This window comes from Pan troglodytes, chromosome 20 (assembly GCF_028858775.2).
Source record: "Pan troglodytes isolate AG18354 chromosome 20, NHGRI_mPanTro3-v2.0_pri, whole genome shotgun sequence".
NCBI classification, from domain to species: Eukaryota; Metazoa; Chordata; class Mammalia; order Primates; family Hominidae; genus Pan; species Pan troglodytes.
The window spans coordinates 57,328,242-57,340,575 of NC_072418.2; the positions used below are offsets into that span (position 1 = coordinate 57,328,242).

The 12,334-nt window shown below is 48.2% G+C and overlaps 1 protein-coding gene across 1 annotated transcript; it reads left to right on the forward strand.

The window, feature by feature from the left end:
• The first annotated feature begins 4,006 nt into the window (after window positions 1-4,006).
• LAIR2 (leukocyte associated immunoglobulin like receptor 2) lies at window positions 4,007-11,929 on the forward strand. Its single transcript, XM_016947033.3, has 5 exons — window positions 4,007-4,193; window positions 4,944-4,979; window positions 9,152-9,445; window positions 10,292-10,342; window positions 11,761-11,929. The coding sequence occupies exons 1-5, from the start codon at window positions 4,160-4,162 to the stop codon at window positions 11,802-11,804; spliced, it is 459 nt and encodes a 152-aa protein (XP_016802522.1). The 5' UTR covers window positions 4,007-4,159; the 3' UTR covers window positions 11,805-11,929.
• The last annotated feature ends 405 nt before the right edge of the window (window positions 11,930-12,334 follow it).

Consider the following 12,334-nt stretch of genomic DNA (forward strand, 5'->3'; position numbering starts at 1 on the left):
CTCCTGGGTTCAAGCCATTCTCCTGCCTCAGCCTCCTGAGTAGCTGAGATTATAGGTGCCCACCACCAAGCCAGGGTAATTTTTGTATTTTTAGTAGATAGGGGGTTTCACCATGTTGGCCAGGCTGGTCTTGAACTCCTGACCTCGTGATCCGCCCACCTTGGCCTCCCGAAGTGCTGGGATTACAGGTGTGAGCCACTGAGCCCCGTCCAAGTAACGTTTTTGAATGAGTAAGCTGTGCTGTGCTGAATCTGTACCATGCCTTGGACATAGACCTTCTCCAGCTGGGATGGAAGTCTTAGAGGAATGCAAAGGTGGAGGGGCCCTCTGAGAAAATGGAACGACGACAGCTCTGTATCACCCCTTTTATGGAAAAACCCAGAATAACTGCTCATGTGTTCTGTGACCTTTGATGTTGATTCTGTCAGCAGGAGGAATCTTCTGAGTAGTGAGGAAAATCTTGGATATGTTGGTGGTTTCACAACTGTCAGAATTCACTGAATTGCACAGATTCAAAGAAGGCAGTTTGTCTGCCAAGGATTCCTTGATAAAGCTGATTAAAAATCGCTAATGAAGACCTAAAGTGAAAAGAGGCAGAGGGGAGAATCTAATACATAGAAACCATTCTGCACGTGAAAGAAGAGTCAGAAGCAGGAAGGTCATTCTCAGGAGCCACTGTGTTTTGGCCTCGTGTTCAATGCTAAGTTTCAGAACAAATGTAGTATTCCTTGCAACCACGAGAAGTTGGTGAGTGATTTGAAATCATTCTTATGATGAGGTGGAAGCTTTTGGAATCTGTACCCCTGCACTTTATCCTTGTCCTCATGATTTACAAAACCATGAAAATAAAGCTCAGTTAATTCATCATCATCAAGGTGAGCACCAGGTTCAGTATTCAGCTTGAGGCTGGGGACTCCGTCTTTCTTTAACTTTTGACTGCATAGCCTTCACTTAGCTTTTATATCTCTTAGGCATTAAAAAAAATTAAAAATATATATATATTTTTTGAGACGGAGTCTGGCTCTGTCTCTCAGGCTGGAGTGCAGTGGCACGATCTCGGCTCACTGCAACCTCCGCCTCCCGGGTTCCCACCATTCTCTCGCCTCAGCCTCCCGAGTAGCTGGGACTACAGGCACCCACCACCACGCCCGGCTAATTTTTTTTGTATTTTTAGTAGGGACGGGGTTTCACCGTGTTAGCCAGGATGGTCTCGATCTCCTTGCCTCGTGATCCGCCCACCTCAGCCTCCCAAAGTGCTGGGATTACAGGCATGAGCCACCACGCCTGTCCTAAAAAAGTCTTTAATATATTATATTAAGCAGTTTTAGTTGGTTTATTGTTATTTTTTGGATGGATTGCTGTCTTATGGACTTAGTCTAACATATTCACGGAAAGTTGGATTAGATTGGAAGAACATACCTGGGACTGCATTGTGCAAAACTCTTTGAGGACCAGGGTTTAGCTTGAGTTCCCCTGTCCGTCCATGACATCCCAGCTTGAGATCATTACAGCCACCACGTCTCGGGAGGAAGACTAGTCTGCAATGCAGTGATTATGATGGAATGTTTCAATGTTTTTAAAATGTTTGGACTATTCTGATGCAAAAAACTTTCTTTTTATTTTTGAGACAGAGTCTCACTGTGTCGCCTAGGGTGGTTTTTTATTATTATTTTTTTCTTTTTTGAAACCCTCTGTTATTAAGAGATAAATATGATTCCCAGGAACATTGCTCTGTTCTGTTTTATTATTATTGGTCATATCTGGTCATACGCCCTGCTCTGAATCAAACCCTGAAAATGGGATTGCTAAAATCACCTTAATCTAAACTCCATTTCCCTCCCACTTGCTTCCTGGGCTTGGAGCACAGCCACTCAAACAGAGCTGGCTTTTGGTTAGTAAGGAAGAAGTCAGCAACGGCTGCGGTGTAGACCCTCATCAATGCCTGCGACGGTTACACCTGGAGACAAGCTCTCCAGTGTCCTCAGAAGCAGCGGAGATGAGAATCCGTGATAGGGTGGGCTCTGTCCCCCTCAGCTCCGTGATGCCGAAATGCACGGCTGTTCTGGTCCTGCTCCTCATTCCACACCCGGCTGAGCGCCCATCTGACCCCAGACCTCAACTCGAGGTTCTAAGCACTGTCTCCTGACCCTTCAACCCCTTCGGGATTTTGCATGTACTGTTGGACCACCTCACTCCCACCTGGAGCCAAATGACACTGTGGGAGGAGGGGAAGAGAACTTATGCTAGTAGAGTGTGTGTGTGTGTGTGTGTGTGTGTGTGTGTGTGAATGTGTGTGTGTATTATACATAATATATATAATAACAAAATAGTTAATGGGGCCGGGCGCAGTGGCTCACACCTGTAATCACAGCACTTTGGGAGGCTGAGACGGGCAGATCACACGAGGTCAGGAGTTCAAGACCAGCCTGGCCAACATGGTGAAACCCCGTCTCTACTAAAATACAAAAATTAGCCGGGCATGGTGGTGCATGCCTGTAGTCCCGGCTACTCAGCAGGCTGAGGCAAGAGAATTGCTTGAGCCTGGGAGGCGGAGGTTGCAGTGAGCCAAGATCGCATCACTGCACTCCAGCCTGGGCAACAGAGTACGACTCCATCTCCACACACACATACACACACACACACACAAATTGTTAATTGTATATGTATAATTATAATAGTTTATATATATTAACAATTATATATAAACTTGCATATATATAGTATTTGCTGTATTATTATATATAAACAATTATATATGTAATGACTGTATAAAATAGATAAACAATTTTAACTAATAATATTATATTAATTATATTATTATTAGATGTAATAATTATAATTATTTATATATAATATTTATTATTATGTATCATTGTTAGAACACTTAACGTGAGCTCTGTCCTCTTAACAAATTTCAAGTGAACAAGACGTTATTGCTGACGATGGGTCGTATGTGGTGCAGCAGGTCTCTAGGCCTGTTTGTTAATAACTCCCCATTTCCCCCTCCTCCCAGCCCCCGTAACCACCATTCCCTGCTGTGATGTTGTGACTCTGGTGACTTTGCAGATCTCCTGTAAGTGACATCATGCAGTACTTGGTCTCTGCATCTGCGTCGCTTGGCGTGATGTCCTCAGGTTTCGTCCGTGTTGTCGCCCATGGCAGAATTTTCTTCCTTGTTTAAGGCTGAATAGTATTCCCCTGTGTGTGTACCACATTTTCTACATCCATTCTTCTATCAATGGACATTTAGATGATTTTCACGTCTTAGCTATTGCGAATAGTGCTGCAGTGATCAGGGGAGTTCAGACGGCTCTTTGCATACTGAATTTGTTTCTTTTAAATATAGACCCAGAAGTGGCATTGTTGGACCATACGGTAGCTCTATGTTTAGTTTTTTGAGGAACCTCCCCACTGTTCTCTATAGTGAGTGCACAGTTTTTCAGCCTCCCAAAGTGCTGGGATCACAGGCGTGAGCCACCGCGCCTGGCCTGTTTATTTTAAATATAGACCCAGAAGTGGGATCGCTGGACCATATGGTAGCTCTATGTTTAGTTTTTTGAGGAACCTCCCCACTGTTCTCTATAGTGAGTGCACAATTTTTCAGCCTCCCAAAGTGCTGGGATCACAGGCGTGAGCCACCGCGCCCGATGCACTGTAGGATCTTTTTTAATGCATCATATACCTTGTCGAGATTTTAGCAGAGATCACAATATTAAAAACTTGGGGAAGGATTTCTATGACTCTCATTTTAAATACGAGGACATGTCGACTTCTAGTTTTGTAACATCTTGCCCAAGAGCGGTGGTCGTTAACGTGTGGAGTTGGGATGACGTCCAAGTCAGTTGGTTGCACGACCTTTATTCTGCCTTGTCCCATAGATTTAGAAAGAGGCTGACACATCGGGTAACTAGTTTAAGGTCATCTGATCATGCGGGTAAGAGACATTTTTCAGAAACCAAGGCCCTCCCTCTCGTCTCACTAGTGGGAAGGGTGGAAAGAACAGAACAGAAAGCTCTCCCTCTTGTGTGAGGCAGTTGCTGTGGAAACCCCATAGGCAGGAGGCCCCCGGGCAGCACATCCTGTCTGCTTGTGTCTGCTGCAGAGTTCTGTCCTTGCATTGGTGCGCCTCAGGCCAGGCTGCACTGCTGGGACCGGGGCCATGTCTCCACACCTCACTGCTCTCCTGGGCCTAGGTGAGTCCTGGAGGGAGCGGGAAGGACTGGAAAGGGGGTTGGGAGGTCTGGAAAGTTCCCTGCTCAAGCCTGACTCTAGTCCAGAAGATTCTGGGGAGGAAAGTGTCCTCCTCCCCCCAAGACTGCCCTGCTGCTCTCCCTGGGGCCTAAGTCTGATCAGAGACAACCTTGTCCTAAAAACAGGGGCCCGGGTGTGGGGATGAGGTCAGCTTTAAGAAGGACTGGGGGGCCAGGCGTGGTGCTCACACCTGTAATCCCAGCATTTTGGGAGCCTGAGGCAGGCAGATCACCTGAGGTCAGGAGTTTGAGACCAGCCTGGCCAACGTGGTGAAACTCCATCTCTACTAATACAGAAGTTAGCCGGGTGTGGTGTTGGGCACCTGTAATCCCAGCTACTCGGGAGGCTGAGGCAGGAGAATTGCTAGAACCCGGGAGGTGGAGGTTGCAGTGAGCCAAGATTGCGCCACTGCACTGTAGCGTGGGCGACAAGAACAAAACTCCGTCTCCAACAACAACACCGAAAAGAAGGGCTGGGGGAGCAGGAGCCTTTTTGGAAGAGAAGACTTTGGGATTTATCTTGAAACCATTTTGCAACAAGAAGGATTACACAGAGATAGTGATGTCGAGGAGGGTTGGCTTGGTCGTTATGAAATGCTGAATGCCCCCCAGTTCCATCGAGCCCCTTTTTGACAGCAGCCCCGTAAGGAGACTGGGCGGCGGGCATTTTTCTCACTGGGGCTTCTCTTCCAGTGCTCTGCCTGGCCCAGACCATCCACACGCAGGAGGGTAAGTCATGCCTTCGTCCCATCTTCCCAGTCCCCTCTGTCACCCCAAGGGCAGTGCTGGGTGGGAGTGATGTTGATTCTTAGAGGGCCTGGAGAGATCCCTTTAAATATACCCTAGACTGCAAACTATTCCAAATGTAAAATGTATAACCCTCACCCCTTTCTCTCCTTCATTCTCCACCTGTCATATTTTGCTTTTCTTATTTTCAAAAATCTTATATTTTATTTTATTTTTATTTTTGAGATGGAGTCTCACTCCATCACCCAGGCTAGAATGCAGTGGCATAATCTCGGCTCACTGCAACCTCTGCCTCCCAGTTTCAAGCGATTCTCCTGCCTCCGCCTCCTGAGTAGCTGGGATTACAGGTGCCCGCCATCAACCCCAGCTAATTTTTTTTTTTTTGTATTTTTAGAAGAGACAGGGTTTCACCATATTGGCCAGGCTGGTCTCGAACTCCTGACCTTATGATCCACCTGCCTCAGCCTCCCACAGTGCTGGGATTACAGGCACGAGCCACTACGCCCAGCCAAAAATCTTATTTTTAATCGACAAATAATTGTATATGCTTGTGGGGTACAATGTGATGTTACAACATATGTAAACATTGTGGAAAGATTAAATAAGGCTAAATAACATATCAATCACATCACATACTTATTGTGATGAGAACATTTAAAACCTACTTTTAGCAATTTTGAAATATATAATAAGTTATTATTAACTATAGTCAGCCTGCTATGCAATAGATCTCAAAAACTTACTCCTCCTGTTTAACCAAAACTTTGTACCATTTGATCAGTGTCTCTCCCAAGCCCCCCATTTCCAGACTTTAATACCATCATTCTAATCTCTAACTCTGTGAGATGACCTTTTTTGTTTGTTTGTTTGTTTTGGGATGGAGTCTCACTCTGTCACCCAGGCTGGAGTGCCATGGCACAATCTCGGTTCACTGCAAACTCGACTTCTCAAGTTCAAGCGATTCTCCTGCCTCAGCCTCTCGAGTAGCTGGGATTACAGGTGCATGCCACCATGCCCAGCTAATTTTTGTGTTTTTAGTAGAGACGGGGTTTCACCATGTTGGCCAGGCTGGTCTTGAACTCCTGACCTCAGGTGATCCACCCACCTTGGCCACACAAAGTGCTGGGATTACAGGTATGAGCCACTGCGCCCGGCCGAGATGAACTTTTTTAGATTCCACATGCGGTATTTGTCTTTCTGTGCCCGGCTTATTTCACTTAGCATAATGTCCTCTGGTGCATCCATGCTGTTGCGAATGACAGAATGTCCTTCCTTTTTTAGGGCTGAATAATATTCCATTGCATATACACAGCACATTCTCCTCATCCATTCATTTGGTGGTGGTTGTATAACCCAGGTTATTTCCAGGTCTTGGCAGCTGTGAGTAGCGCTGCGGTCACCCTGGGAGTGCAGGCGTCACCCCCACACACAGATTTCCATAATGAGAATTCAAACCCAACATGACAAAGGCTGAACCCGGCACTTTTCCCCGATGAGCCCACACTTCACTCGGCAGCTTCTTGGCGGGGAACATGACAGTCACAAAGGGCAGACTCTGAACACTCATCCTCTCCTCCATCCTCCTGGATGCACCATGTCACCCAGTCCTGGTGATTTCACTCTAAATTTTTCTCATCTTTCCCTCTCTCTTCATCGACTTTTCCTGCATCAACCCCAGGTGACAGCCCCTCTCCACTCCGTGGCTCCCCGAGGCCGGCCTCAGCCTGTCCATGCCACTGCTGCCTGCTCCCTTCCTGACCCCAGGGACTGGCGATTTGCAAAAGCACAACCGTGACCATTGTACTTTCCACAGATTTTAAACTGTATTCAAAAATTGTCATTTAATATCTCATCGTAAGATGAATTTTTTTTCTTAGAGCCCTTCCCCTGTTTATCTTCAGATAGAATCAGACCCAGGCACCTCTCTTTATTCTGGACATGCCCATTTTCCCAGCCACATCCTGTCCCTGTGACCTGGGGCTCACTCGTCTCTACATTCCTCCAGGTTCTTTCGCTTTCTCAAACACTCCATATGCCGCTCAACATGGTGGTTCTTCTCACATGCTGATTTTTTTTTTTTTTTTGAGATGGTGTTTCATTCTTGTTGCCCAGGCTGGAGTGCAATGGCTCCGTCTTGGCTTACTGCAACCTCTGCCTCCCTGGTTGAAGCAATTCTCCCTGCCTCAACCTCCCAGGTAGCTAGGATTACAGGTGCCTGCCACCATGCCTGGCTGATGTTTTTGTATTTTTAGTAGAGACGGGGATTCACCATGTTGATGAGGCTGGTCTCGAACTCCTGACCTCAGGTGAGCCGCCCACCTCGGCCTCCCAAAGTACTGGGATTACAGGTGTGAGACACCGCGCCTGGTCTGATTTTTAAAAGTTAATTAATTCAGTTTAAAATTGACCGATGAAAATTGCATGTATTTGTCATGTCCAGTATGACGTTGTGGACTCTGCACACAGCGAGGAATGGCTACATCGAGCTAGGCAACGCAGGCATTCCTCCTGTGCGAATCATTTTTTTGTGGTGAGAGCGCTTAGAATCACCTGGATTAGCAATGTCCAATAATGTAATACATTGTTATTAACTGTAGTCACCGTGTTGTACATGATGATTCTTGAATTGATTTCTCCTCTCTAACTAAAACCTTGTTTCCTTTGAGGAACATTCACTGGCTGATTTTCCCACTTTGAGTGCCCTGGTGTCCCCTGTCTGCTCAGCTCAGGGAGTTTCTACTCCTCCCTCAGCTCTCAGCTCAGAGAGAGCTTCCCCTGACTTTGCAGAGGAGGTCAGCTCCACCGCCCACCTGTCCCCTAGATCCCTGCACACTTACCCACAGGAAACTTACTGCAGTTCGCAGCTGCAGATTTGGACAATTCTTCGATCAATATCTGTCCTCCCTTCTAGACGTCCACCTCCAAAGGGCAGGCATCCTGTGTGTGTTTCTCACATTTGGGGAATTAGCAGCCCATGAAAAACGTCTTTAAACAGATTGATAAGTAACTGAGATATGGTTAAAAGAAAGAAAAATGAACAAATGGGTGGGTTTGGGGAGATGCTGGTCAAAGGATACAAAATTTTGTCTAGACAGGGAGAGTAAGTTCAGGATTGTGCAACATAATGACTAGAGTTAATCACAATGTATCCTATGCTTGAAAATCGCTAAGAGGGCAGATTTTAAATGTTCTCACCACAACAATTAACTACGCAAAGTAAGGTTATATTAATTAGCTTGACTCAGCGATTCCACAGTGTATACCTGTATGAAAACATCACGTTGTACACCTTAAATACATGCAGTTTTAATTTGTCAATAATAAAGAATGAATGAAGACGGGATGAGTGAATTGAAGCCCTGCCAGCTCTCTGCCCCACTCAGGGATTGGATTTTGCTAATTTTGACACAACCTTCCTGTTTCAGGGCTTCAAACCCGCCCTTTCTCCTCCACCCCAAGCCCAGTTGAGATAAATGGGGTTTTTCAAGAGCCTTAATAACAACGAAATGCAAATTAAGCTGAGGAGAATGTAGAAACTATGAGGAAAACCCAGAGGTGGTGTCTCCACAGAGATCTGCATTAGCAATGGGGACCTGTCACGGGCTGGGCATCTGCTGTGAGCAGATCAGGGCTGGGGGCTTCACCCTCACCCCATTGGAGCCTCACAGGAGCCTGGCAACCCCCGTCCCACACTCAGTCCCACCCGGGGACCGGCCAGTGCCCTTCAGGCCCCAGCACGAGCCATCTCCAGAGCCCTCGCTTCCCTGTCCCTTGTCCTTCACGAATGACCCTGTCATCCCCATCGTGTGCCTCCCTCCCACCCTCTGTCCCTCTAGAAAGTGGCCCTGGGCTCTGCAGCAGGCATGAAGGGCCCCAGGCTGCTCCGACACTTCCCACGTGACCCTGAGCAAGGCCCAAGTTGTGAGCAAGTCTCAGGGTCCTCACTGTCAACTGGGAAAAAACTCTGCAGTGATGAGAATCACATGCACGTAGAAGGTGCAGGAGGCGTGGGAATGTTCTAAGGTTGGGCTGTGGTCGTGGCTGCATAACTCTATAAAATTGCTAAAAACCCTGAATTGTGATGCTAAAATGACATGTGTGGCATGGTGACTTCCTACAGTGGACGCTGAGATCCTTCTCTGCTTCCCTCTTAGGGGCCCTGCCCAGACCCTCCATCTCGGCTGAGCCAGGCACTGTGATCCCCCCGGGGAGCCATGTGACTTTCATGTGCCGGGGCCCGGTTGGGGTTCAAACATTCCGCCTGGAGAGGGAGGATAGAGCCAAGTACAAAGATAGTTACAATGTGTTTCGACTTGGTCCATCTGAGTCAGAGGCCAGATTCCACATTGACTCAGTAAGTGAAGGAAATGCCGGGCTTTATCGCTGCCTCTATTATAAGCCCCCTGGATGGTCTGAGCACAGTGACTTCCTGGAGCTGCTGGTGAAAGGTGAGGACGTCACCTGGGCCCTGCCCCAGTCTCAGCTCGACCCTCGAGCTTGTCCCCAGGTCCTGGACCCTGTCCTGGCTGCTGTCCTCTCTCTGTGGCCACCCTTGCCCTCCTCCTGACCCCCAAGCCCTCCCCTCCCCCTCTTCCTCTGCACACACCTCCCCTCTGCCTCACACCTGCTTAGGTCCCTGGAGCCCTGGTCTCCTCTGGACGTCACAGATGGCCTGGACACTCAGTCCCAGCATTGGGTTGGCTCAGAGCTGGCTCTGCTTGGCTGGGTGGGGAGTGGGTTCCCAGAGATTAGGGGGCAACCCCCCTACAAGGGGATGAGTGTCTTTTCACACGGGATGGATGGTCCCGCTTATTCCTTTCCACTGAGCCAGAACCTGCCCCAGGCAATGTGCTTCTCCTGGAGTGGTTCATCTCCCACTGGGCAGAACACAGGGTCCAGGGATGGCCCCTGACCAGGGCGGGACAGTGCTTTGGGAAAACCTTTGGTATGTGACCACATGCACCCCTGTGTGTGCTCAGCCCGAGATGTCCTGGAGTCAAAGTCCACTGGATAGGATCCAACCCATCTTCATGTCCCCCCAGGACCTCAGCAGTCCCCTGAGGTCAAGAAGAGCTTGTGGTGGGAGGAGCAGAGGGAGTGACCAGCCCCAGGGAGAATGGGGCAAGCAGCGGGGCTCTCCCCAGCTTCCTGTCCCCTGCCCCGTTTTCTTAGGAGTCTCGAGACATTGTCTGGGATTGCGTGATGGCCATGCGGCCTTTGGATGGGGGCTCAGGGTGGAGGAGGGCAGGTTGGTTGGGACGGGTTCTAAATCCTTCTCCTGCCCCTGTTTACAGAAACCTCTGGAGGCCCGGACTCCCCCGACACAGAGCCCGGCTCCTCAGCTGGTCAGTAGCAGGGTCCTCAGCTGGAGGGGATTACAGGGGGATCTGTGCTGCGGATGCTGTTCCGGGTCCAGCCCTCTTCCCTGGGCTTGGAGTCAAGGTCTAGGGAGGCCACGGGAAGGGACCGACACCCACCAAGCTCTGGGACGTCGCTAATGCTCATAGAGACCATAGCAACAATGGTACCGTGATTGCAACCTTGTTCCATGCCAGGAACTGTGGAAAGCACTTAATGCAAGCGCCACTTAGTGGGGGAGGTACTAGTCTGATCCTCTAACTCCTCCTCCTCTCTAATATGCAAAACATAAATTAAAGTTTCTTGCTTAACGGCACAAGGCTATGAAGGGGCAGGGGCCACCCACCCGGGCATCCCCACCCCAGACTTCCGGGCTCGCCCGAGCTCCACGCTGCCCCCTTGTGGGCGTGGCCTCACCATTCACCCCGCTCTGCACCTGATGGAGGGACTTAGAACTCACCTTCCAACCTGGGACACCCGGACAGGGACGGGGCTGCTCCTGTTGGCTCTGTGGTCTCCGGAGGAGGCCTGAACGGTGGAGTAAGGTCCCTTAAGAGGAGGAGGGCGCCACAGGGAGGGGACGTAGCTGTGAACGGTGACCAAGATGAAGCCATGAGGCTTCCCTTCCACCTGGCTCTGCCCTGGACTCTGTGATGGGAGAGAAGCGGCCCCAAGTCCCTGGGTCTCAAGTGGTCCATCTCCCCCTGTGATCTGTGACCAGAACCTCCCAGGGGAGGACACGGGGTCATAAGCCATCCGCGGCCCCTTCCCTACCTGGGTTTCTATCACCAGAGTAGTCGTCCTTGGACCTAGACCCGGTGACTGCCTGTGAGGCTCGGGCTGTGAGCTCAGGCAGGTGGGACCAGGGGCTGAAGCCACATGGGGAGGTGGGAGGAGCGATGCCGTGCTCCATCCGGACCCCCTCAGAGGCTCCTGGGCTGCCAGGGCACAGCGGGACATGCTCCTGAGTCCCGCAGACCTGGTTCAAGTCCAGTGTCTGGTTTTTATTAGGCTTCTGTCTGTGGGAATATCTTGCCTCTGTTTCTCTCCCTCTCTTCTTCTCCTTCCCTCTCTCTTCTTCTCCTTCCCTCTCTCTTCTCTCACCTTCATGCAGTGACATATAAAGGTCACGAGGACAGACCCTCCTGCAGCCAGATTGCTGGGTTCATGGTTCAAATCCCGGTGGTTCTGCCACCCCCTGGCTCTATGCCTGACGGTGACTCACCCAAACCTCCTGTGTCCCAAATTCCTCACGTGAAACAGAGGCAATAGAAGAGCTGTCCTGGTAGAATCGTTTAGGACAGACTTGAGTTCAGGTACACACGGCGCTGACATCAGTGCTGATTAGAAAACCCCAAAGGAGGGATGCTCCTATTAATACTGAGGAAGTATTTTGTCCTCACAGGGACTGTGCCAGGCACTGAAGCCTCCGGATTTGATGCACCATGAATGAGGAGAAATGGCCTCCCGTCTTGTGAACTTCAATGGGGAGAAATAATTAGAATGAGCAATAGAAATGCACAGATGCCTATACATACATATACAAATAAAAAGATACGATTCGCAATGGAGAATTTCAGACCTATCATTTCAATTATATTAAATATGTTCACGTAATGTATTACATATATAAGGAACATAATTATATAATAAAAATATGTTAACATATCACCACATATCACTATAATTATATTATATGAAAGATATATTTACAATATATAGTACAATAAATTTCAGGTGTTATTATAATTAATAAACAGGTACAAACATAAATATATATTATCTATTATTTATAGATTATAATAGAAAAATTTTTTATTTAATTATATGTTTATATGTAATATACATTATACATTATATATTATAGTGAATATATGCAACATATATTATAAGTATAGATCATATACAATTAACATTATATATATTAAATTAAAATGTATATGTCAAGATTACATAATTTAATATATATTTGTTATATA